The sequence below is a fragment of the Silurus meridionalis genome, chromosome 10 (genome assembly GCF_014805685.1).
Source record: "Silurus meridionalis isolate SWU-2019-XX chromosome 10, ASM1480568v1, whole genome shotgun sequence".
Lineage (NCBI taxonomy): Eukaryota > Metazoa > Chordata > Actinopteri > Siluriformes > Siluridae > Silurus > Silurus meridionalis.
Genome location: NC_060893.1, coordinates 26,233,768 through 26,260,391, shown reverse-complemented (window position 1 = coordinate 26,260,391; position 26,624 = coordinate 26,233,768). Strand labels below are relative to the sequence as shown.

At 38.6% G+C, this 26,624-nt stretch overlaps 1 protein-coding gene and 1 pseudogene across 7 annotated transcripts; both read right to left on the bottom strand.

Moving 5' to 3' along the window:
- LOC124392121 overlaps positions 1 to 6,280 on the bottom strand; it is a 40,357-nt pseudogene extending 34,077 nt beyond the window's left edge.
- LOC124392122 lies at positions 80 to 26,440 on the bottom strand. Of its 7 annotated transcripts, none has more exons than XM_046858821.1 (8): positions 25,586 to 25,715; positions 20,131 to 20,214; positions 19,674 to 20,015; positions 17,972 to 18,231; positions 3,441 to 3,501; positions 2,430 to 2,471; positions 1,151 to 1,276; positions 80 to 217 (listed from the first exon to the last, which is right to left on the bottom strand). In XM_046858821.1, the coding sequence occupies exons 2-7, from the start codon at positions 20,174 to 20,176 to the stop codon at positions 1,200 to 1,202; spliced, it is 828 nt and encodes a 275-aa protein (XP_046714777.1). In that variant the 5' UTR covers positions 20,177 to 20,214; positions 25,586 to 25,715; the 3' UTR covers positions 80 to 217; positions 1,151 to 1,199. The 7 variants fall into 7 exon arrangements, with proteins under 7 accessions (XP_046714777.1, XP_046714774.1, XP_046714773.1 ...); XM_046858818.1 differs by lacking the exons at positions 80 to 217; positions 1,151 to 1,276 and adding exons at positions 1,898 to 2,259; positions 19,103 to 19,106 and having other exon boundaries at positions 17,972 to 18,224; XM_046858817.1 differs by lacking the exons at positions 80 to 217; positions 1,151 to 1,276; positions 25,586 to 25,715 and adding exons at positions 1,898 to 2,259; positions 26,170 to 26,440.
- Positions 26,441 to 26,624: the final 184 nt, after the last annotated feature.

Here is a 26,624-nt window from a genome sequence, read left to right as displayed (position 1 = left end):
TGATTTGCTGATTGAGAGCAAATATGGACTTTACACAATTAGACATAATAAAATGATAAATATTTTCCTGATATTGCTACAGATCTATAATCAGGAGCAGGTCATGGCAGGCAGGTAAATGTCTGATTTCTGGGAACAACATTCTGTCCAAATCTGATGTGTTTCTCTAAACAGCTTCTGTTTTGTGTGTAAAAGTGGCAGAGTGCAGATTCATTTCCTACAGAAAAAGAGAAAAAACATGCAGTTGTTTAATATCATTAAGTAACATCAGCATATGGATTTATTACAAAGTTTAAATATGCTATTGAATTTTCCATAGTGTTAGAGCGACCCCTACTGGTGTGGAAATGTGGTGTTATTTTCTTCCTGTTTTATTGATCTGATAGACTTTCGGCTTCTCCCATTAGGGGTCGCCACAGCGGATCATCCGTATTCGTGATACGCATGTTCGATTTGGCACATGTTTTACGCTGGATGCCCTTCCTAACGCAACCCTCCCCATTTATCCGGGCTTGAGACCGGCACTAAGAGTGCACTGGCTTGTGCAACTCTAATGGCTGGGTTTTTTATTGATCTGATAAATTATGTTTAATATAGAAATATTTACAAATGAACCAAATGTTTGTGACAGGAATACAATTTGTAACTAACGTTTGTAATAAGTTTGTATTGAATAAATCATCTTTGTATTAAGTCTATTAGGATGTTGGTTGATATCTTTAAGTACAGTAAATCGCTATTGTACGAGCAACCTAAAGTACGAGAAATGGAGATACGAGCGACCTTACTCCCAAAGTTTTACCCTATTTTGCAAACCCACACTGCCGGTTCCCTGCTTTCAGCCGAGGGTCGCATCAGTCTCTTAGTTGATGACGTAGCACTTTTAGTGTTATATTTTTATTTCACTAGAAATCTTGAAAAATGTCTCCCGAGAAAATCAGTGATGGTGCAGGGAAAACGAAAGTAAATAGAATTACCATGGAAACCAAGAAGGTTACAAGCGTGGTGTGTCTCACACTCGCAATCAACTACTATCACATGAGTAAGTGTTAAATCATGTTTACATTATGGGCATTTGCTGTGTATTTGTTTTTTAAATGCATAAATAAGCGATCGAATGAGGTCTCAGAACGGATTAAATCACTTTTACATTCATCCAGCTTCCCCTGGACTTTATAGGTCGCCTCCTGCTGATGTCTTCAGAAGGGAAGAGGGTGTGGCTTTAGTTTCCTGGAATGCAGTGAAGACCTGGACTGGGAATGGCACCTGCACACAACTACACACCACATACAAATACAATACAACCCGCAAAACACTTTCACAGGTAGACTCCAATCCAGGTGTAGAAACATCTCAGTAATGATCTGGTGTTGTTGCAAAAGGACTGAATACTTAATGATGTGATATTTCTGTTTTGATAAAATAAAAATAAAGGAAAAATAAAGTAATTTCGAGATTTCTGTTCTCATTGAGTCATTATGTGGTGATGAGTGGAGATTAATCTTATTTATGTATGAAAATAATAAAGCTTTCACCTGCTAGTAGCTGTAATTTATGAGCTTCTCTTGGTAAATACAGAGTCTTTCTCAAGTGCAGATATTGTGGTGTTTCAGCATCACAGCTTCATGTGAGAATCAATCAGAAATGTTTTCCTGCACCTCAATTTTGTTCGCTTGTTGATTTAAAGGGGAGACACAAATGTTCCTTCTTTTTATTTCAACTTTTCCCATTAGGGGTCGCCACAGCAGATCATCCGTCTCCACACCCCCCCTGTCCTCTACATCTGCCTCTTTCACACCAACTACCTGCATGTCTTCCCTCACCACATCCATAAACCTCCTCCTTGTCCTTCCTCTTTTCCTCCTTCCTGGTGTCTCCATCCTCAGCATTCTCCTACTGATATACCCCATGTCCCTTCTCTGCACATGTCCAAACCATCTCAATATCACCTCCCTCACCTTGTCTCCAAAATGTCCTACATGCTCTTTCACTCTATTAAACTAATTTCTAATCCTTTCCATCCTCCCAGTGAACATTTGAACATCTTCAGATTTGCTACTTTCAACCCCACCTCCTGTCTTTTATTCAAACTCTTGACTTTACTCAAATTTACTCAAAGATCTTCCTCATTTCTATTATTCTGTTAACTGGAGCTCCTGCGATATTTCATCCATATGAAAATTGCAATAAATATGAGAAGAACTGAACACATGATGCAAACAGTGATGATGATCAGCAGGTTCATTCCATCAGCTTCACCTGGAGACACATTTTATTTTTAAATGTTGTTTAATAAAATATTAAAATAAAGTATTTGTATAAATGTTATTAACCTTTAATCTGACAATGTGACTGAGATAAATGGAGATTTAGAGGGTTATAGAGTCACATAAATATTAATACAAGAAATAAATATGAAATTTACTCACCTGAGGGAGCTGATGAATCATCTTTCCTCTCTTCAGATAATTCTGTGGAGAAAAAAGAAATAAAGGGATTTAACATCATCTTTTCTTCTAAATATTTTTACTTCATAACTGCAGAAGCATCAGAATTCCTATAAATAAAAGTGCAGAGTTTCTCCCAGTCCTGTCCTGCATTTTAATTCTGATGGATCTACTTCTCCTCGTCTCCATTGGTCTCAGTGTGGAATAAAACTCATTCTCACAGTTAATATTATTGCTGAGTCAGGATTTAGTTCACATTTTTCCTTGTGCATCAGCAGCACAAATGACTGTACAGGAGCAATAATTGATCAGTAAATCTAATAAAATAATGAAGCTCATAAGACTCCTATCATGTCATTGTCAAACTGACAGATTTCACTGGAACATGAACACGTGTCAATCACATGCAAACATCCTTCAGTGTGTGTTGATCTGATGAGGGATTTTCTTCAGTCTCCTGCATGTGTTTAAACACTTCTGCTGTTTGCTTTGGGATTTTTATACAGTTTATGAAGCTGTTGTGCTGTTTTTCATTTTCTACTCAAACATTTACACACTGCAGATGCTGAAGGAGTTTTAGATCAGAACATCACATTTATAATAAATTACTCACATTACTATAGAAACTCATGTCAAATGTCAGTTCATGTGTCTTTTAGATGAGGACTGAACGTCACTCTACACTTCAGAAGTGAAAAATTCCTGTGTGTAATGTAGGAAACACACTTGATCTAGTACGGGGAAGTCAGTGAGTGTGTGAGGTATAAAACAGTATTGAAATGCAGGACAGGAGGTGTGTGTTCTCCACACTCAGTCTAACAAAACCAAACAGTAAACTGTGTAGTGCAGTATCAAGCAGAACTGAGAAACACTGACATCTACATTAAATCCAGAATCCTGTTCACCTGAGTTTAGTCATTTTCATTCTTTTATAACTGTGGAACTGATACTGTACGTGTCGTATTCAGCATCATCTGATACTAATCCACTTACCCCTGACTGAGAGTTTAATGTTCTGGACCAACACAGGTTTCTTTGTGTCCGTCATTAAAATGTAGCTGCTGTACAGAGTTTCATCAGTAACACTGACGTTCTTCAACACCAGGGAACAGTTTCCTTTAAGCAGCTCCTCCTCAGGAACGTCCACACGTCCCTCATATCCTTTACCCTGAGATGACTCTTTACCCAGTCGCTCAAACACAGTCTCATTACCAATACGCCACTCAACATGAGGTGTTTGGATGGACAGATATCTCCAGTCACATGGCAGCACTGCTGTGGATCCCACCTGAGCTGATACTCTCTGAAAAACTTTTTTAGAAATTAAAATTCATGTAATCAGATGTGAGCAAGTAGATGTTCCTTATTTATAACTTTTATCTGATACATTACGAATTTTATATTTTTATATTTTTTGTTAAATAATTTTCTCACCATTGAGTTGAACTGTGTTGATTTCTTGTATTTTGTCAGTGTTTGTAGCCTCCACATGTTCCACTATAAAGGATCTGTAGAAAGTGTGATCAGTGATTCTGACGTCCTTCAACACCAGAGAACAGTTTCCTTTACGCAGCTCGTCCTCAAGAACGTCCACACGTCCCTCATATCCTGGACCCTCATGTGTATCAGTAAAACTTCTCTCAAACACAACCTTATTATCACCACGCCACAGAACATGTGGAGTTTTGCTGAAGTCTTTACATAGGGTACATGGCAGGAGAGCTGTGGAACCCACATGAGCTTCTACAGTAATGGGAGGATCTGCACTGATGGGGTCTGTGGGGGGAAACATTACAATCTACATGATTTGGAGCATTTTATAAAAATTGTAGCATATTGTAATGAATGTGAGGACACTTGTGTGTTGTTGGACTTGAACCAGGTCACTCACCCACACAGACAGAGAGCCAGAAGATGGAAATAGAAAGGAGGATCATGATGCCTGGAAGACTGGTGTGGGGTTTTTACAGATTTCCTGATACAAACACAAACAAAGGCAGATTATTACACAGCAGCAGTGATGAACTTTCACACACAGAACTTTGTTGTGGATTGATTTTGGTCTCAGAGCTGCGAATGTGATGGAGCACGAGTGAGATCATGAAATCTGCTTTAATGAATGTTTCTCTGCCTGATGGCTTCTTTAAATTTGGAAATAATTAATTTAAAAATAATCTAAAATAAATCTTTTTAATCTTTTTATTTAATACATTGAATAAATAATGTTTTTTAAACAGTAAAAATGGTTTAAAGTGCAGTGCAGGTTTTTACATAATATATATTTATAATTATTATTGAGTAAATATTATTTTATCTATAGTTTCACCATTTGAAAAAGCAGCTTTTATGTCAAATGTGAAGACGAGGAAATACTGTTTAAAATAAAAGAATACTCTATGTGGTGACATCACAAACAAAGAAATAAATAAAAGAATAAATTTAGAGTCTTTAAAGAGACTGCAGTAAAATATTTATCCAGTATAAAGAAGTAGATTTACATGGGACCCCAAACTGCCCTGAACAGTGTAGAGTTTAATATTTACATGTAAATATTTTTCTCTCAGCACTGCTACAGATATTAAACCAGTTTTAGTGATTTTATCTGGTTAAATTAGAGAATCAGGAGTTCCTGTAGATCACGTGACTCTTTTACACAAACCGAAACTCAGAAACTGCTGTGAATAAAATCCATTAACACTCAGTAAATAATACTATGAGCTCAAATCCTGCTTTATCACCACATTACACCATTTCTGCTGTGAAGAAATAAATATTTCAGTTTACTAATAAACACGAGACGAGTTTTTCTCTGTGTATTAAATAACTCCTGTAGGAACACGGAGGTCATCAGCTTTTATACAGATGCAGTGGTCGTGTTTTAATGTTGTGTATTTTATGTGGGTTGATAATAAATCAGAACTTTCACACTGATCTGAACTCTGCTGTGTTCTGTAGCGTGACTGCACACTGACACTTTATAACGACGTGACGTCCCTGTAATAGAGCTTTTATTCACTTTAGCTATAAATAAATGGTATTTTACTCACCTGGATTATTAAACATGACTACATTTATAATAACACCACATTTAACTATTTAAGCAGGACATTAATTACTAATAACATTTAATATTTGAAAATGTTTATCACAGCAGCGTAAATAAACCTCTTCTTTAGAATGGCGAAGCCGGAAGAGGAAGAGGATGAGATCCGCCCAACCTACAACATTACCGCCACGTAATTTCCTCTAAATAAAAGACCCAATGACGAAGTAATAATAATAATAAAAAAATAATACAATTAAATACAATTAAATTTAACTGAACAAAACTAACTAAATAAATAAATAAATAAATAATAAAGATAAATAGTCTGGTGTAGAGACATGTCTCTGCTCCACAGTGAGGAACTTGAACACACTGATTTACCTCATTGGTAATATGAAGGTTTATAAACTCCCGAAAAAGACTCCTGTCTCAGAAATGAATTATTCATGTTTTTAACACAGAATACGCAGTGTTTTGTCAGTACACGGATAAAGATCATATAAAAACAGATAAGAACTGAAACTGAGTCTTACCCTGGAGAGAGAAGGAAATGCCTCATGATTCAGTACAATTGAAGTAAAAGATTTAGTTTATAAGGTTCTTTTGGTAGCTGCCGTTTGAAGTTTTCATAAACTTTTCATAATATCAATAGAATCCATACCAAAATCTGTATTGGATCGATAAAAGCCTGATGAGAGTTTAGTTCATTACTCTCATCTACACTCAGTACATTGCTTCAGTTTCATCACAGAGTAGACAGGTGAGTGTGTGTGTGTGTGTGTGTGTGTGTGTGTGCCAGTTCTTTTAAATCTTGTTTGCATATGTTGCTCTTCCTCTGTTCTGTGAGTTCTGCAGTCACGTGACTCAGCGACTCCAGGCACAAAGAAACTCCTGTAACCTGGCAGGTGTGTAAGAAGGTTATTCACTACTGCAGCAACACCAGCAGCTTATACACACATTAAAATATGAAAAAGAAGAAACCCGAGCTGCAAAAGAAAAACAGCCTCAGACAGGAGTCACCAGCAGAGTCGTTTACCACTGTCAAATAATCCCCCATATTTACTCATTATAACTGTGCCAACAGATTACAAACAATTTTATTATTTACATTCAATGACTTTCAGAATTGAGTTACACAAAACAGAACTAAATATTGAATATTCATTTAATTCATAATTTGTACAGCACTTTTAACACTTGAAATTGCCCAAAACAGCTTTACAGAAACAAACAGAATAAATACATGTTTAAAAATGCATAAATAAGTCTCTAAGTTTCTCCATAAAGAGCGAGTGAGTTGCTCAGGTTACTAACAGTGTAGTGTAGTGTACTGAGACGTGCGCTTAAGACTGCACATGTGCATTGACTGGTCTAGTGTGAAAAAGTTTTTAGCGATGTTTGAGCATAAGAAACAACACTTATCATACAGATCATTTTGTTGCTGATTTTAAAAATGGTAATTAATTTTAACAGTTTTTGAGATTTCAGGATTCCTTCATACTCTGAGGTCATTCCACAGCAGACTGCGTGAGGCGGGAAAAAAACGGGTTGCACTGCACAAGTCTGCAGCGGCTTTAATTAATAGCTAAATGTAACAATAGCATGAACAGAAACATCAAGATTCAGTTACTTACTCGTTAATTTCCTCGTCTCCTCTTCGGCAACTTGTATATCAGCTTTAATTAGTTTCTAAATCAATCGATCCGTAGACAAACTTAACAAAGAAGAACAAACTGATGTTTTCTTTCAATACTCTTATGCATTAAAGAAAATGCTACATGCAATATGGTAGATAAGTCCCGCCTTCTAAATTGAACAGCCAATCGCTGATTGGTAAATTCGTTGCATAATTGCAGCTGCGATTAAAATCTTTGGTTGGTGTGGCTCACAATCAGTGTGCCTTCATAATAATGATGGGAGAATGAGAAGCCATTTTCACACAACATGATGCCAGTAATGAACTTTTTTTGGTAAATGTGCTGTTCACACAAGAATATCAAAATTTATTTAATAGTTTTTGAAATTTAAAATGTTTTGAAAATTTGAAATGGTACTGCTCAAATTTTTCCACACATATTTTAAAGCGAATTTACAGTTGTGTGAAAGGGGCTATATTCTTGGTACTTAAATAAACTAAATCATGATCCTATATTGATATGATATTTTAAATCTATCCAGGTATAATTTTTTGTGCAGAGTGCAGCTTTTACCCAAGAAAAAACCTGCTAGCACGACTCCGGTGCTCTGGCGCTATCTACTTAGTGAGACAAGTCAGCCAGCTGGTGGCGTCCAAATACTTAGAGAGAAACCTCCGATAGTAGCCAGCCAGCCCCAGGAACCGTTTTGCCTCCTTTTTGTTCTTGGGTTTCAGGCAGGCTGAAATCGCTGCAGTCTTAACAATTTGGGGATGAACCTTCCCATGACCCATATGGAAACCCAGATGCCACAATTCCACATGCCCAATTGCTGTTTGCTGTGAGTCCTGCCCGCCTCAAGGTTCTCAGGACCGCATGGAGGTGTTGTAAATGCAATCATTACTATAGATAATTATGTCATGTTTGATGGACATATCTTTATGGATGAGTGCTCACCAACTAAAACTCAACCCCGGCAAAACAGAACTGCTGGTCATCCCAGGTGATTCATCTCCAGGTCAAGATCTCCAAATAACACTTCATGACTCTCTGTTCTCCCCTTCAGCCACTGCTCATAACTTCAGTACCCACATCTGACAAATCTTTTCTCAGTTCCTCATCAGTCACACGGGGACTTTTCTCCACTCTACGCTTCAGGTAGCGCACAGCAGTTGAAGTCAGCATCTTCTTTCTGCCACGACCAGGTAGCGTTTCAACAGTGCCCTTTGCCTTGAATTTGCGAATGATGCTTCCTATGGTGTCTCTTGGTATGTTTAACATCTTTGCAATCTTCTTCTAGCCATTGCCCTTCCTGTGAAGAGTAATCACCTGTTCTCTTGTCTTCCTGGACCATTCTCTTGACCTCACCATGTTTGTAACCACACCAGTAAATGTCTAGAAGGAGCTGAGTATCACAGTCATTTTAAAGCCGCCTAATTGGTGCTTATTAGGCTTTATTGCTGCTCCCTGATATCCACAGGTGTTTTCAATACCTGATTGAAAACACTTCATTGAACCTCTGTTCTTCAGAGTGGTAGTCTTTAAGGGGTTGAATAATTATGTCAATGAAGAATTCACAAAAGAAACATTTACTACTGTATTACAAAACTAATTGATGTCATTTTAGTTGCATATGGTTCTTTAAGAAGTCCTTGTGGGATTTCATTCTGAATACAATTACAAATGTACACTAAATTCCCTAAAACCATTTACAGCATTGGGGGTTGAATAATTTTGAACACAACTGTATTTGGAAATCTTGACCTGGGGATGAATCACCTGGGATGACCAGCAGTTCTGTTTTGCTGGGGTTGAGTTTTATTTGATGAGCACTCCTCCATTAAGATATGTCTGTCAAACATGCAGAGATCCGAGCAGAAGCTGTGGTATCTGATGGAGGGAAAGAAAAGATTAGTTGAGTGTCATCTGCATAGCAGTGGCAAGAAAGCCTATGTGAGGATACGACTTCACCAAAAGAGTGGGTATAGACGGAGAAAAGGAGGAGACCAAGTACCAAGCCTTGTGGGACACCAGTGGTGAGTCTGCATGGGGCAGATGTGGATCCCTCCATGTTACCTGGTATGAGCGACCTTCCAGGTAGGAAGCAAACCATTCCCATGCTGTTCCGTGGATACTGAGGCTCTTGAGGGTTGACAAAAGAGTTTTGTGGTTGACTGTGTCAAATGCTTCTGAAAGGTCCAGGAAGATAGGCACAGATGACAGCTTGGCTGACCGAGCAGGATGCAGTTTCTTAGAAACAGCCAAAAGGGCCGTCTCTGTGGAATGTGCCACTTTGAACCCAGACTGGTTAGGATCATGGAGGTTGTTCTGTGAGAGATAGACAGACAGTTGGTTAAAAACAGTGCGTTCCAAGAATTTAGAAAGAAAGGAAAGAAGTGATACCCATCTATAGTTGTTGATGTCTGATGGATCCAGAGCAGGTTTCTTTAAGATGGGAATGACCCTTGCTAGGTAGTTGGTACATAGCCAGATGTTAATGACCCATTGATGATTGTGGAGATGAAGGGCAGAAGATCTTGTGTGATGGTCATAGTTGCATAGTTGAAGGGATTGGATCCAGAGTAGAGGTGGTGGGATTGCAAGATTGGATGACTTGCAGTATCTCATCTTCTGTTAAGGTTAAGTAGCTTGACAGAGACGTAGTGGATTGCTGGCTGTGTTGTGTAGTCATTGCTGGGGAGGAATTGAAGGTCTGGCAGATTTTCTTAATCTTGTCATCATAGGAGGAGGCAAAGTCATTAGCAGTCAGGGAGGATGGAAAAGGTGTGGCAGGGGGGTTGAGAAGTGAAGATCTGATCTGAGAACAGCTGCAGAGCTGCTAAAGCTGCACTCTACTGAACATCATCAACAACATCATCTTCAGCTTTAATAAATAATTTTTACAGTCCAATAATCAATAAAACACTACACCTCAGCAGATACACACTCCATCACTGCAGTCAAATATGAGATGTGGAACAGTGTTAGATTTGTTTAATGTCCAACTTAAATCTAAGCACACAGAATGGCACAAATGTTCTTTTTCAGTTTAATGCAGATAACAGACAAGTATATATATACACACTTAAAAAAACCTGAGCTAAAACTATTCCTGATTGGGTAAGAAGACATAATAACCGGAGATGTGTGAGTCCAGATAAAAACTTCCTGTATACCTTATACCTTAAGACTTCCTGTATACCTGCACACCATAACCTAGGATGTTCTACCTGGGAAAAGGATCAATGATATAAACTGCAAATGAAAAGATAAAGACGAAACAAAAAAACAACAGATTTAATTTAATTGTATACCTACAGCATATAACTTTCTTTCGGCTTCTTTCGTTAGGGGGCGCCACAGCGGATCATCCGCATGTTTGATTTGCACATATTTTTTTACGCTGGATGCCCTTCCTAACGCAACCCTCCCCATTTATCCGGGCTTGGGACCGGCACTCAGAGTGGCTGGGGTTGGTTCTCTGACCGGGGATCAAACCCGGGCCGCAGCGGTGAGAGCGCCGCATCCTAACCACTAGACCACCAGGGGACCTTATCCCTACAGCATATAATCCTTGATTATTACCACTCCAATCGAGAACTTTATGGCCTCTTTCCATCGTCATCAAACATGGCAACATACAAAGTACAATTCCAATGATCAATACAAGAATCAATCCTAAAACAAAATAGTGTTCAACACTCATAAACAAACTCTTAATCTTCTCAAAAAAACTTTTGTTCAGCAGTTATTTCACTTTCTCCAAGACATCATGAGACAATTGTTTCTCAGTGCTTGGTTAATATGTCTATAAGCAGTATAATCAGCTAAACATATTCAAAGAGAACAAGGAAAATTTGGAGAGTAATTACAACTATGCACATATAGAATTTAGACCTAGAGCAGGTATCAGGGTAAGCTAAACAAAACAGTCGAGTGAGTTACAGTAGATCTTCACCCTGGAGGTGGCCCCCTTTCTACTATAAAGAAAGCATCTTTCCGTGGGCTCTGAACTGTTTCTGCCCTGAATACTCACTTAGACAAGCTTCTTAGACCAACAGACCAACTAGTGCACAGATTAAGGTGGTGCTGTTTTGATCTTGCTTGTGTAAATCCACTGTGGCTAATAATCAGACAAAACTCCAGTTCTGGTTACAGCTAGAACTGTCACTCGACTTCGGCTCACCGACCTTGGTAGGCTTCAGATTTCTTATCAGGACCTGCTGATTGGGCACTAAATGGTGTGATGGCTTATATGTGGTAGAGGAAGAGTTAGTGAGACATCAGCACAAATAGAATTCAGTTTTTCAACTAGGGCAGAAAAGTAGTTGTCCACCATTACTTCCAGGTTACCTAAGTAAGAAACGCCAGTGTGACTCCTGACCCATGGGTTTGGGAAAGGCCTGAACATTAAAGTTTCATAAGATTAGTTTTGTTGGAGATAGGGTCATTCTCATTTCTTTCATTCTCATTTCTGTTGTTCTCCAGGCATTACTGCTCATGCCTGTTTCAATGCAGGCTTTAGTAACACGTTCCTTAATGGTTCTGTTTTTTCTCTCGCAGTATGTTGTACAGGTCGATGTACGTTAGTTTTCGCACAAGTCAAACATGAATTTAACACTAGCTTGGTTGTTTTATCTACATTAGCAATACAGTATAATGCGTTTATAGCCTGTAGCTTTGCTAATGTATAACATCCCATTGTAATGCGTCACCAACACTATTAAAGCTAGTTTAGGCAGAGCAATTTTACCATCTACATCTTTAATGATAGCAGCAGAATCTGATTGACATTGTTTAGAAGCCCAATACTTGATGTTCTCCTCAGTAGGCTGACTCTGAAGTATTTTTAGGTCAATGTCTGGTATAATGGAGATATGTGACATCATCGAGATCACAGGATTTGTATGTACTGTGTCCAAATCTACTGGTTGTTTTGCTGCTTCCTTAGCTACTTTATCCGCTAACGTGTTTCCCTGAATTTCCTCTGAATCACCTACGGCATGTCCTTTAACCTTCACTATGACCACTGTAGCAGGGAGTTGAACAGCTTTTAAAAGGTCACCTATGAGATTAAACTGTGCTATGGGCTTTCCATCAGCTGTTTTAAAGTCTCTTTGCTTCCATGTTTCGGCAAAATCATGCACAACACCATAAGCATACTTAGAATCAGTGTATATAGTCACTACTTTACCTTCAGACAACTGACATGCTCTTGTAAGTGCCACTAACTCGCAGCTGTGTGCAGATGTGTATGGTAATTATTTAGCTTCAACTATTTCATCAGGAAATCTTACAACCGCATATCCACATAAATACACATCACATCAGAAGGTTTTGAAAAGATACATCTACTTAGAGACAACCCCCATCTTCCAGGGCCATATCTAAACGATCGGCTTACAAGAGGTCTCTCGTTCAATGTGTTTAAGGGGATCATGTGCCTCGTCAAAACCATCTAAGTCAATATCGTCTAGCAGATCACGCAGAGCTACTACAGCTGAATGTGGCTGAAAAGAAGGCTTAATAGTTAAGATTGCTGTAAGAAGAGTGTGGTTTCATAACCAGATCCACGTTGTGCTGTCATATGTTGTGTGTTGAGGTTGTGTAAAATAGCTGTTACCTGATGTGAGGTTTTCAGTATCAAAAGAACTGCACACAAGTACGAGGGCAAGCCTTGTGCCATGTTGTCTAAAGATTTGGAAAGATACGCAACAGGGCGATAGCTGTCACCATGTTCCTGGACCAGAATCCCCACAAACGTACCTCAACGTTCATGCACTTAAAGTTGAAAAGGCTTAGCATCATTTGGAAGACTTAAAGCTGTAGCAGACTGTAAGCCTTCTTGAGGGCAGTAAAACTGTCAATCATTTCATCACAGAGTCCACAGAATGAGATGTGATGGAGAAGCTTTGTGATCAATAGCACTATGCAAAACTTTATCATGCATGAGCAGTCAGGGATCCATGCTCAGCAGTAGTTCATTATTCCCAAGAAGCTCTGCATCTGTTTCACAGTCTGAGGTCTTGAAAACCTAGTCACAAGCTCTACTCGGCCCTGTGATATCTTAAGTTGACCTTGTAAGATCATATGGCCCAGATTTGAGACCTTTCACTTCACCCACTATAGTTTCTGGTGTGAAGCTTTAAATCCAGCCTGAGCCAGGACATTGCAGACAACTGACGCTTTGTGGCAGTCCTGCTCAGGCAGTCCTGTGACAAGGATGTCATCTAAGTATTGAAGGATGCAGGTTGTTTCTGATATCAGCCAGAGTTCTGTGCACTACAGCGGAGAATACGGCTGGCGAGTCAACAATACCCTGAGGAAGACGGGTCCAGGTGAATTGACGTCTCTTATAGGTAAATGCAAAAAAGCGGCTGGACTCAGAGGCGAAAGGGACACTAAAAAAAGCAGAACAAAGATCAATCACAGTAAAAAATCTGTGAGTTGATAGTAAGGAATTAACAATGGTAGCTACATCGGGCACCAAAGGAGCTAACGGAATAACTATTTTATTAATCTCTCGTAAATCTTGTGTTAACCTCCAACATTTTTTATCCGACTTCAAGACGGGATTAATCGGTGTGTTATAAAGTGAATGTGTCTCGATCAAAACACCTTGTGACAATAAATTGTCAATAACTGGAGCAATGCCAACATTCTTCTCTTTCGACAATGGATATTGTTTAACAAAAATCAGATGGTGTGTTTTCATGAGTGCATGATACGGTTTTATCTGGATTAAACCTGCCTCATCTTTGTGAGAGGCCCATAATTTAGGGTTAACTTCACCTAAATTTGGTTCATCAGGACTTCTGTACTACCCTGGATGAAATCTTCCAGATGTGGCTGTGGCTCAGTTGAGAGCATGAGGACAGAAGGAAAAAACAGTGAGACATTGGTTTCAAAGAACAGAATTTCCATTCCCATTTTATGCATCATATCTCTTCCTAAAAGGTTTAAAGGCGAATTTGGAATTATTGTAAAGCTATTATAAAATTGTACCAGTCGGTGTTACCACAGGCCAAAGGTCAGTTACAGGACATGAAATTGGAACTCTATCTATTCCCTAATAGATGAACTTCCCTTTCACCTTGAGTTTTGTGCTGAGGCTGGAATGCACCACTTCCTGTTGCACTGAAGAGCATACCGGGTTAATAAAACTTGGAGCAGAGCAGAAACCTCTAGCAGCATTTAAATCTCTAGGAAAAAGTATTTAGATGTGCCACAATTTCACTCCAAAATGCCAAATGATCTAAATAAGGATTAATCCAATAACCTGCATTATTCCTATACATACAATCTTTGGGATTGTCTTCCAGCAATAAGCGAGAGATGTCATGACCCATCTTCTTTACACAGAACAAAGAACAGACACACAACACTTAAGACAATACAGCTGCGCTAGACACCAGTAGTCTTCAAACAATAAAAGTAATCCAGTCTCTCCATTTGGATCACAAATTTTGTAAGTTAGGAGAAGAAAACTATAAAGCTTAAACAAAATTGAAGTCTTTTCAATATTTCCCTTTTTTTCTTTCTTTCGATTTCTTTTTTTTAACAATTAATTTATTCATCAATTTTTTTCAGCCATATAAAAATGAACGTGGATTCTTTTGGATACCTCAGACAATATCGCCTATATAAGACAGAGTAAAAACGTCTTCCAATCTTACGTCTAAGGTGAGGAAAACATTTTCGCGAAGGACTCATCCCACCAAAAAAAATTTCATTAATTAAACAATTAATGCATAACCAAGACACGAACACACATGCAGCCCTATTGGCTGGTGAAAGGGGAAAATCCCCGCAAGCAAGGAAGTATTCTAAAACTTACCTTGATATAAACTTACAATTATTGACGAAAAGTATCTCGCTTCTGACATCAAAACTGAGGAATGGAGCAAATGTTCTTCAGTTTATTGCAGGCAAGCAAGCAGGCACAGACAAGTATATATAAACAATGGAAGGAAAGGCTGACCGGAAGCTGTTTCCTATTTGGATAAGACATAATAACTGGAGATGTGTGAGCCCAGATAAAGACTGCCTCTATACCTTACATACTAACATCGTAAATATTCTAAAGACACTAAACAGACAAAGGAATGTGTGTGAACCAGTGTGACAGCAGGTGATGAGCAGTGCCTGGTTTCTTCCAGACAAAACACTAAGAAATGATGCTAAAACAAAAGGTCTGAATACATAATGACATGTTACGTCCCAGTCTAGGGTTGGGGTGCACAGTGTGATTTAAGGCACAGGGTGGTATATATAATGGGTGGATGGAAGTGTATTTTGGTAAAAGTGTGATGGGGGAATGGAAACACAAACACGGAGGTGTCATAAAACGGAGGTATAATTGAAGTAAGTACTATGCAGCACTGGGACAGACTTCAGGGTGGACCAAGGCCAAAATAATAAACAAACACTTTTAACAAACACTAATTACCTACAAATAAAACCTAAAAGAAAGACAAAACACTTCCCTAACTCCCTCACCAAAAACAGGGAATAAACTCACACCCAACAGAAATGGCAGCCACACCCCTACTACCAGTGAACAAAACAACAAATATGTACATGTGTTACAGGTAGAATACAGGGAGGTAAACACGGTCATAACCGGACAGGGCAAACTCAGAGTCAGAACAGGTGTAGGTCAGTAACAGGAAATCACAAAAACTTGGGACAGAATAACGAGGTGAAGCGAGCGTCAGCTAAGCGAGGTCCTGAATACCAGCTTCCCCTGGACTTTATAGGTCACCTCCTGCTGATGTCTTCAGAAGGGAAGAGGGTGTGGCTTTAGTTTCCTGGAATGCAGTGAAGACCTGGACTGGGAATGGCACCTGCACACAACTACACACCACATACAAATACAATACAACCCGCAAAACACTTTCACAGGTAGACTCCAATCCAGGTGTAGAAACATCTCAGTAATGATCTGGTGTTGTTGCAAAAGGACTGAATACTTAATGATGTGATATTTCTGTTTTGATAAAATAAAAATAAAGGAAAAATAAAGTAATTTCGAGATTTCTGTTCTCATTGAGTCATTATGTGGTGATGAGTGGAGATTAATCTTATTTATGTATGAAAATAATAAAGCTTTCACCTGCTAGTAGCTGTAATTAATGAACTTCTCTTGGTAAATACAGAGTCTTTCTCAAGTGCAGATATTGTGGTGTTTCAGCATCACAGCTTCATGTGAGAATCAATCAGAAATGTTTTCCTGCACCTCAATTTTGTTCGCTTGTTGATTTAAAGGGGAGACACAAATGTTCCTTCTTTTTATTTCAGCTTTTCCCATTAGGGGTCGCCACAGCAGATCATCCGTCTCCACACCCCCCCTGTCCTCTACATCTGCCTCTTTCACACCAACTACCTGCATGTCTTCCCTCACCACATCCATAAACCTCCTCCTTGTCCTTTCTCTTTTCCTCCTTCCTGGTGGATCCATCCTCAGCATTCTCCTACTGATATACCCCATGTCCCTCCTCTGCACATGTCCAAACCATCTCAATATCACCTCCCTCACCTTGTCTCCAAAATGTCCTACATGCTCTTTCACTCTATTAAAATCGTTTCTAATCCTTTCCATCCTCCCAGTGAACATTTGAACATCTTCAGATTTGCTACTTTCAACCCCACCTCCTGTCTTTTATTCAAACTCTTGACTTTACTCAAATTTACTCAAAGATCTTCCTCATTTCTATTATTCTGTTAACTGGAGCTCCTGCGATATTTCATCCATATGAAAATTGCAATAAATATGAGAAGAACTGAACACATGATGCAAACAGTGATGATGATCAGCAGGTTCATTCCATCAGCTTCACCTGGAGACACATTTTATTTTTAAATGTTGTTTAATAAAATATTAAAATAAAGTATTTGTATAAATGTTATTAACCTTTAATCTGACAATGTGACTGAGATAAATGGAGATTTAGAGGGTTATAGAGTCACATAAATATTAATACAAGAAATAAATATGAAATTTACTCACCTGAGGGAGCTGATGGATCATCTTTCATCTCTTCAGATAATTCTGTGGAGAAAAAAGAAATAAAGGGATTTAACATCATCTTTTCTTCTAAATATTTTTACTTCATAACTGCAGAAGCATCAAAATTCCTATAAATAAAAGTGCAGAGTTTCTCCCAGTCCTGTCCTGCATTTTAATTCTGATGGATCTACTTCTCCTCGTCTCCATTGGTCTCAGTGTGGAATAAAACTCATTCTCACAGTTAATATTATTGCTGAGTCAGGATTTAGTTCACATTTTTCCTTGTGCATCAGCAGCACAAATGACTGTACAGGAGCAATAATTGATCAGTAAATCTAATAAAATAATGAAGCTCATAAGACTCCTATCATGTCATTGTCAAACTGACAGATTTCACTGGAACATGAACACGTGTCAATCACATGCAAACATCCTTCAGTGTGTGTTGATCTGATGAGGGATTTTCTTCAGTCTCCTGCATGTGTTTAAACACTTCTGCTGTTTGCTTTGGCATTTTTATACAGTTTATGAAGCTGTTGTGCTGTTTTTCATTTTCTACTACTGAAATGCAGGACAGGAGGTGTGTGTTCTCCACACTCAGTCTAACAAAACCAAACAGTAAACTGTGTAGTGCAGCTTCAAGCAGAACTGAGAAACACTGACATCTACATTAAATCCAGAATCCTGTTCACCTGAGTTTAGTCATTTTCATTCTTTTATAACTGTGGAACTGATACTGTACGTGTCGTATTCAGCATCATCTGATACTCATCCACTTACCACTGACTGAGACTTTAATGTTCTGCACCAATTTGTTGATGTTCTTCACAACAATGTAGCTGCTGTACAGAGTTTCATCAGTAACACTGACGTTCTTCAACACCAGGGAACAGTTTCCTTTAAGCAGCTCCTCCTCAGGAACGTCCACACGTCCCTCATATCCTTCACCCTGAAATGACTCTTTACCCAGTCGCTCAAACACAATCTCATCACCAATACGCCACTCAACATGAGGTGTTTGGATGGACAGATGTTTCCAGTCACATGGCAGCACTGCTGTGGATCCCACCTGAGCTGATACTCTCTGACTGTAAACTGTGGAAACAAAAGTTTTTGGAAAATAATTTTAAATAAGAAACAATATTTTTTATTTATTTTACACACACACACACACACACACACACACACAGATATTAATTTTCTAATAAATAATGGACACAAATTTAACTCTGGGAATATTTCAGTTTCTTGACTTTCATGTAAAAACTCAGATGAAGTACAATAATGTGGTAAATAAATTCATTAGAATGTTAGAATCAGTAAATGTTCAATCTGTTCAACAAAACCCCACACTGATACTGTTCCTGGTGTTCACTCAGTTCTAGCAGTAAAAATACTCAGATAGCAGCATCTGATATCATGTAACACTCTGTAGAGTAAAACCTCGTGTAGATTTGTCATGGAACACGGCAGGAGCAGCTACAAGTGCAGATCATTTCTTACAGAAGGTGCAAACAAACCCCAAGGAACAAAATCCAGAACAATCAGAAAGTAAAGTAGAAAATCGAATCCTGAGCACAAGCAGGAACCGACAGCATGAGACAACAAACAGAAGACAAAGTGTGCAGTGAACGGTGAGATCTTCATCCACAAGTGCTAATGATCATGAAACGTGAATCAGGTGTAAAAACAAACATGAGACCTGCTGCAGTGGCTTGTGGGAAACAGAGTTCCTGTCCATAATCCTGACAATATTGTAGTGATCTGGATGGATTTCACAATTAATGATCAAATCAAAGCAGAGTGTAAACTGTGCTCTGTGAAAACATCAAGAGGAGGAACTACAGCATCTTCCTAACCACCTGATAAACATCTGGATGTTCTTACTGTTATGCGCAGACACTGGAGGCGACAGCCGAAGTGAAAGCAAACAAAAGTTTATTTGCGACACAAGGCAAATCTGAACACAACACTCGCCTTGAAATGTGTAAAAAAAAAAAGAAAGGTAGTCGCAGTACAATCCAAGGTGCGCTTAGGAAGAAGCACGTACTGAACAGTCCATGGGAAACACGTGTGATGAGCAGCAAAACCATAGATAAGAACAATGTGAATGTGAAGGTGAGGGGTTTATATGGGTGTGGTAATGAGTGCCCAACGAGTCTCAGGTGTGTGTGACTAATACGCTGGACAGGAGCTTTGAGCGGGCGTGGCCCGCACAGGAGAAGGATCAGGGAGCTCCCTGACACTTACTGTCTTTGTGTCCTCGTCCTGTCAGCTTTATATCTGACTGCTTGTTCAAACTGTTCCATTCTGCAGGATCTCAGTCCTAATACACATATCCAATCACAACCAGATGACCTCTGACCCTTTCTGATCAGCTTTCCAATAAATACAATAGTGAACATTTTATTAATGTCTATATTTATATCTTTTTTTTTACTTCATCTGTTAATACTTATTAATGTGGTCAGATGTGAGCAAATAAGAAACACTGTGACTTTTAGATTTTTATATTTTATGTTGAATAATTTTCTTACCATTGAGTTGAACTCTGTTGATTTCTTGTATTTTGTTAGTATTTGTAGCCTCCACATGTTCCATCACAAAGGACCTGTAGAAAACGTGATCAGTGATTCTGACGTCCTTCAACACCAGAGAACAGTTTCCTTTACGCAGCTCGTCCTCAGGAACGTCCACACGTCCTTTATATCCTGGACCCTCATGTGTACCATCGAAGCTTCTCTCAAACACAAACTCATTATCAGCACGCCACCGAACATGTGGAGTTTTGCTGAAGTCTTTACTCAGGCTACATGGCAGGAGAGCTGTGGAACCCACATGAGCTTCTACAGTAATGTGAGGATCTGCACTGATGGGGTCTGTGGGGGGAAACATTACAATCTACATGATTTGGAGCATTTTATAAAAATTGTAGCATATTGTAATGAATGTGAGGACACTTGTGTGTTGTTTGACTTGAACCAGGTCACTCACACACACAGACAGAGAGCCAGAAGATGGAAATAGAAAGGAGGATCATGAAGCCTGGAAGACTCGTGTGGAGTTTTTACAGATTTCCTGATACAAACACAAACAAAGGCAGATTATTACACACATTAAATATAAGTGGAAGATCAGCTTCTGCAGAAAATCACACAAACAAGTGTTCACTGTATTAGTGTCAATTTTACACCCTGAAAAAACACAAATCACTCATTTCAAATCCCACGTTTCACTACGCTTCATCGCCTCAGTAACTGCACCATGACTTTACTGCCCCCTGTTGGTGGGTTTTAGAGTCACAACAGCAGTGATGAACTTTCACACACACAGAACTTTGTTGTGGATTGATTTTGGTCTCAGAGCTGCTAATGTGATGGAGCACGAGTGAAATCATGAAATCTGCTTTAATGAATGATTTACTTTGGAGACAATTGAATTCAAAAGAATATAAAATAAATACTGTTTTTTAAAAAAGAATATTCCATGTGCTGACATTACAATAACATAAATAAATAAAAGTATACATTCAGATCTAGTAAATCAGAGAATTTGAAGAGACTGCAGTAAAATATTTATCCAGTATAAAGAAGTAGATTTACATGAGACCCCAAACTGGCCTGAACAGTGTAGAGTTTCATATTTACATGTAAATATTTCTCTCTCTGCACTGCTACAGACATTAAACCAGTTTTAGTGATTTTATCTGGTTAAATTAGAGAATCAGGATTTCCTGTAGATCACGTGTGTAGCGTCTGGCGCAGGTCATTTAGATTTCATGTCCCAGGCATTCCTTTTAACCTATGACATCTACATTGCAATCAAAAGGTGAAACTTTTATTGGGGGTGGTGTATCCCACAGTGTCACACTCCCCCTCCGATGACAGGAAACAGGACCAAACCTTGAACTCTTGTTTAGTTTACAAGGACCCATAAAACAATAATCTCATAAAACTCAAGAAACAATCCAAACTCGAAACTCGATCCAGCATGGCTACTTATGACGAACATACACAACCGGCTCCAGAATGTTTGGATTTTACTACAAGACAGATAACCCCCTTTGCAGATTCTCTGTTTGACCGCCACCCACACACACACACACACACACACACACACACACACATACATACACACCTCTTACAGCATCTCCTGAGACAGTGTTACCTTCAACTCCACAACTCCACTATTTTACATGTATAGGACAGGAAGAGCTGTATAATGTTATTGCCAAAGCTAAATCGACAACATGTCAGTTAGATCCAATTCCTACTAAATTACTGAAGGAAGTGTTATATACAACTGGTGAGCCTCTTCTAAATATTATTAACTCCTCACTATCTTTAGGTCACGTCCCTAAATCCCTCAAGTTAGCAGTTATTAAGCCCCTCATTAAAAAACCTAATCTGGATCCAAACACGTTATCAAATTACAGACCAATTTCAAATCTCCCATTTATGTCTAAGATTTTAGAAAAGATTGTCGCTGCACAGTTATGTTCCTACCTGCAAGAGAACAATATCTTTGAAGAATTTCAGTCAGGTTTTAGGCCCCATCATAGCACAGAAACTGCTCTAGTTAAAATAACTAATGACCTGTTTTTAGCTTCAGACCAAGGCTTCATCTCGCTGTTGGTTTTACTAGATCTTAGTGCTGCATTCGACACTATAGACCATGATCTCCTCCTAGATCGCTTACAAAATTACATCGGCATTCAGGGACAGGCATTAAGCTGGTTTAAATCCTACCTGTCCGATCGTTACCATTTCGTAGATTTGAATGGAGAGCTATCCAGGCTAATGCAAGTAAATTATGGCGTGCCGCAAGGTTCAGTTCTAGGACCCCTGCTCTTCACAATATACATGCTTCCGTTAGGAAATATTATTAGAAGGCATGGAATTAGCTTCCATTGTTATGCTGATGATACTCAGCTATATATTTCATCTAAACCAGGCGATACAGCTCAATTAACCCGGATGACTGAGTGTGTTAAGGAACTAAGAGATTGGATGACCCATAACTTTCTACTTTTAAATTCTGATAAGACTGAGATTTTGCTCATCGCCCAAAAACTGGTATACAGACGCTCCAGCATCTCAACCTGCATTTAGACGGATGTTCTGTAACCACTAGTTCAACGGTAAAAGACCTGGGTGTTATTTTAGACAGCGACTTGTCTTTCAAAAATCACATCAATCAGGTTACAAAACAGCCTTCTTTCACCTTAGAAATATTTCTAAGCTAAGAAATATGTTGTCTATATCCGATGCAGAGAAGCTCGTCCATGCGTTTATGACCTCCAGAATAGACTACTGTAATGCGTTACTAGGTGGATGTCCTGCTTCATTAATAAACAAGCTTCAGTTAGTCCAGAATGCAGCAGCCAGAGTTCTTACAAGGTCAAAAAAATATGATCACATAACCCCGATCTTATCGTCCCTACATTGGCTTCCTGTTAAGTTTCGAATAGACTACAAACTATTACTTCTCACTTATAAAGCACTAAATGGTTTGGCTCCGTGTATCTATCCAGTCTTTTAACACGCTACAATCCGCCACGCTCCTGAGATCTCAAAACTCTGGGCTTCTAGTAGTTCCTAGAATAGCAAAGTCCACTAAAGGTGGTAGAGCATTTTCACATTTAGCTCCTAAACTCTGGAATAGTCTTCCTGACGGTGTTCGGGGCTCAGACACACTCACCCAATTTAAGTGTAGATTAAAACGTATCTTTTAGCAAAGCCTACACATAACACACATCACATCATAACCTTGTGCTCCAGAACATCTGATCACATGCACATTATCAACTTGTGCTGTTAATATCATGAACAGCAGCTACGCTAATTCCTCTCCACTGCTTCTCTTTCTCTCCCCATCCCGAGGCATCCTGAGGTTGCTCCAGCTCCAGTCACCTCCCACCTCGTGATGATTACGGACCTTTAAAGAAGTAGATGCCGAACTCACAAACATCCTGAACCATCTAGAGACGTACCAGTGCCATTTGGATCCCGCTACATGTGTGGAGTTTTGACATTGGACCTCCTGGAGTGTTTAAAGGCTCTGGCATGGAGAAGCTGATGCTGGATCTGTGGTGATCACAAATGCTGAGCTTATAAAACTCGGAGCTACTAACCATATAGACTGTTTAAGACTGCAGAAAGAACATTACTTATAATCTTATACTCCAGTAATCATGTTAGTTCTCACTCTCCAGTGTTCTGTATTGTTGAAAGATTTATGATCAAACTCTTGATGTCACCCAGATGAGGATGGGTTCCCTTTTGAGTCTGGTTCCTCTCAAGGTTTCTTCCTCATAACATCTAAGGGAGTTTTTCCTTGCCACAGTCGCCATGGCTTGCTCATCAGGGACAAATGCACACCATTCACCATCACTGTTGATTTGTGTAAAGCTGCTTTGAGACAATGTCTGTTGTGAAAAGCGCTATACAAATAAACTTGACTTGACTTGACAAGGGAACATTTCCTTTTCCTAATAAAACAAAATAAATAAGATGCTCCACATCCCACGACATTAACCTATACCCTATACCTCCTCCCCATTTATAGTGGTACTCTAAAGTCTTATTCTTGTAACCCTGTTTTAATGTTGTCATTTCTTTTAGATTTTGAAGTTGATTTAACTTTATCTTCACTTTATTCTTACTTTCCTAACAAGGGTGCATTGTATACATCAGATCATTGTATCAACATCAGTTATACTTGAATTACTGATCTCTGTATGTTCATTTACCCCTGTTCTAATGCTGTAATTTCTCTTTATGTTTAGTATCCAAATGACCACAAAATTATCTGTTCCTTATTTTTCAAACAATGGTGCATTTTATTTAATCATGAAATGTACCATACCGTCTTGATACACTTTGGATAAAACTAAGTTCTCCAAAGCGAATATAACCTGGAAACTATGCCCACAAACACATGAACAATGGGAGTTTCTCCCTCCAAAATTTTAGGCTGTAGCATTGGCCATTCCCCCAGGGATGGGGGTTCAGGACCTTTAAAACATCTTGAACCCAACTAATCATTGTTTAGTCGTGTTCAGTCGGGTCCAGTCAAGAAAGCAACTCGCTCACTCGGCTCGACCGGAAAGGCTCGGACCCCCGGGGCCAGTTGGCCTGGAGAGTCGGACGCTTCGAACAGCTCAGCAGCGACTCTTCGGGACGAGTACGGAAATCTCTTTTGAGATCTTCCAGCAAGCTTTATCTTCAAGAACACCAACTGCTCTGATCTTCAGGAGAAGCTGGGAGAACATCTGACTCCATCCTAACCGACTCGTCCAAGATTCTTTTGTCTACCGCATCCGGACTCTTGTGCAACAAGTCAATGCAAGTAACCGGTTTACCAACTAATTTAGATGCGTGTTAAGTTTGAACCCCTTAATATTAAGGCGAATTAAAATTTCTGTGACGATTTCTCAGTTAGGATGTGATTAATTTGAAGTTTAAGCTGCCTTTCCTTCCTTTCTCTCCTTCTTCTTTTCCTTTCTCTTCCTAATTTTAACCTTTTGTTTATTGTTATTTTAATTTTAATTTTCTTTATTTCTTTTTGTTTGTGTAGTTAGTTTTATGTTGTGTTTGTCTCATTCATTAAATGCAGTATTTGTCATAGGTGATTGTCTCTGAGTGAAGGTTCCTGCAACATTCGATCTGAACTACATGCTCCATTAATGGTACGGTATAAAGTAAAGAGGGGTTGCGTCTTTCTTGGCCGGGGAGACACCCCTTTTATAGAATTAAATTAAAATTATACTGTCTGTTCGCCGGACGAACAGACAAATAAGTGTAATGTTAATTCCATTACCGTCAATTCAACTTAACCTAAATATTTATAATTACTTATAAATATTCACTTTTCTTTGCAAGCTAAATTCGCTACATATAATGGTGGAGAATGCGGGCAAACTATTGGTCAAACTATATACTAATTTTATCCTTGTCAATGGTTTTCCCTCTTCTCTCCCATTCGCTACATATAATGGTGGAGAATGTGGGCAGACTTTCCTTCCAACTGTATACTCAATTTATCTGTATTATAAGTTTGTCCCTCTTCTCCCCCAGTGGCTACATGTGACTCTTTTACACAAACCGAAACTCAGAAACTGCTGTGAATAAAATCCATTAACACTCAGTAAATAATACTATGAGCTCAAATAAATATTTCAGTTTACTAATAAACACGAGACGAGTTTTTCTGTGTATAAAATAACTCCTGTAGGAACACGGAGGTCATCAGCTTTTATACAGATGCAGTGGTCGTGTTTTAATGTTGTGTATTTTATGTGGGTTGATAATAAATCAGAACTTTCACACTGATCTGAACTCTGCTGTGTTCTGTAGCGTGACTGCACACTGACACTTTATAACGACGTGACGTCACCGTAACAGAGCTTTTATTCACTTTAGCTATAAATAAATGGTATTTTACTCACCTGGATTATTAAACATGACTACATTTATAATAACACCACATTTAACTATTTAAGCAGGACATTAATTACTAATAACATTTAATATTTGAATATTTTTATCACAGCAGCGTAAATAAACCTCTTTAAAATGGCGAAGCCGGAAGAGGAAGAGGATGAGTTCCACCCAACCTACAACATTACCACCACGTGATGTCCTCTAAATAAAAGACCCAATGACGAAGTAATAATAATAATAAAAAGATAATGAAATTAAATACAAATAAATTTAACTAAACTAAATAAATAAATAAATAAATAAATAAATAAATGAATAAATAAATAAATAAATAAATAAATAAATAAATAAATAAATAATAAAGATAAATAGTCTGGTGTAGAGACATGTCTCTGCTCCACAGTGAGGAACTTGAACACACTGATTTACCTTGTAGTTAATATGAAGGTTTATAAACTCCCAAAATAGACTCCTGTCTCAGAAATGAATTATTGAATTATTTGACCACAGAATACGCAGTGTTTTGTCAGTACACGGATAAAGATCAGCATTTATATAAAAACAGATAAGAACTGAAACTGAGTCTTACCCTGGAGAGAGAAGAAAATGCCTCATGATTCAGTATAATTGAAGTAAAAGATTAAGTTTATAAGGTTCTTTTGGTAGCTGCCATTTAAAGTTTCATGTCAGAAGAATCAGAAGGTTGCAGGTAGCATTTACAAAACTTTTCATAATATCCATAGAATCCATACCGACATCTGTATTGGTATTGGATCGATAAAAGCCTGATGAGAGTTTAGTTCATTACTCTCATCTACACTCAGTACATTGCTTCAGTTTCATCACAGAGTAGACAGGTGAGTGTGTGTGTGTGTGTGTGTGTGTGCCAGTTCTTTTAAATCTTGTTTGCATATGTTGCTCTTCCTCTGTTCTGTGAGTTCTGCAGTCACGTGACTCAGCGACTCCAGGCACAAAGAAACTCCTGTAACCTGGCAGGTGTGTAAGAAGGTTATTCACTACTGCAGCAACACCAGCAGCTTATAC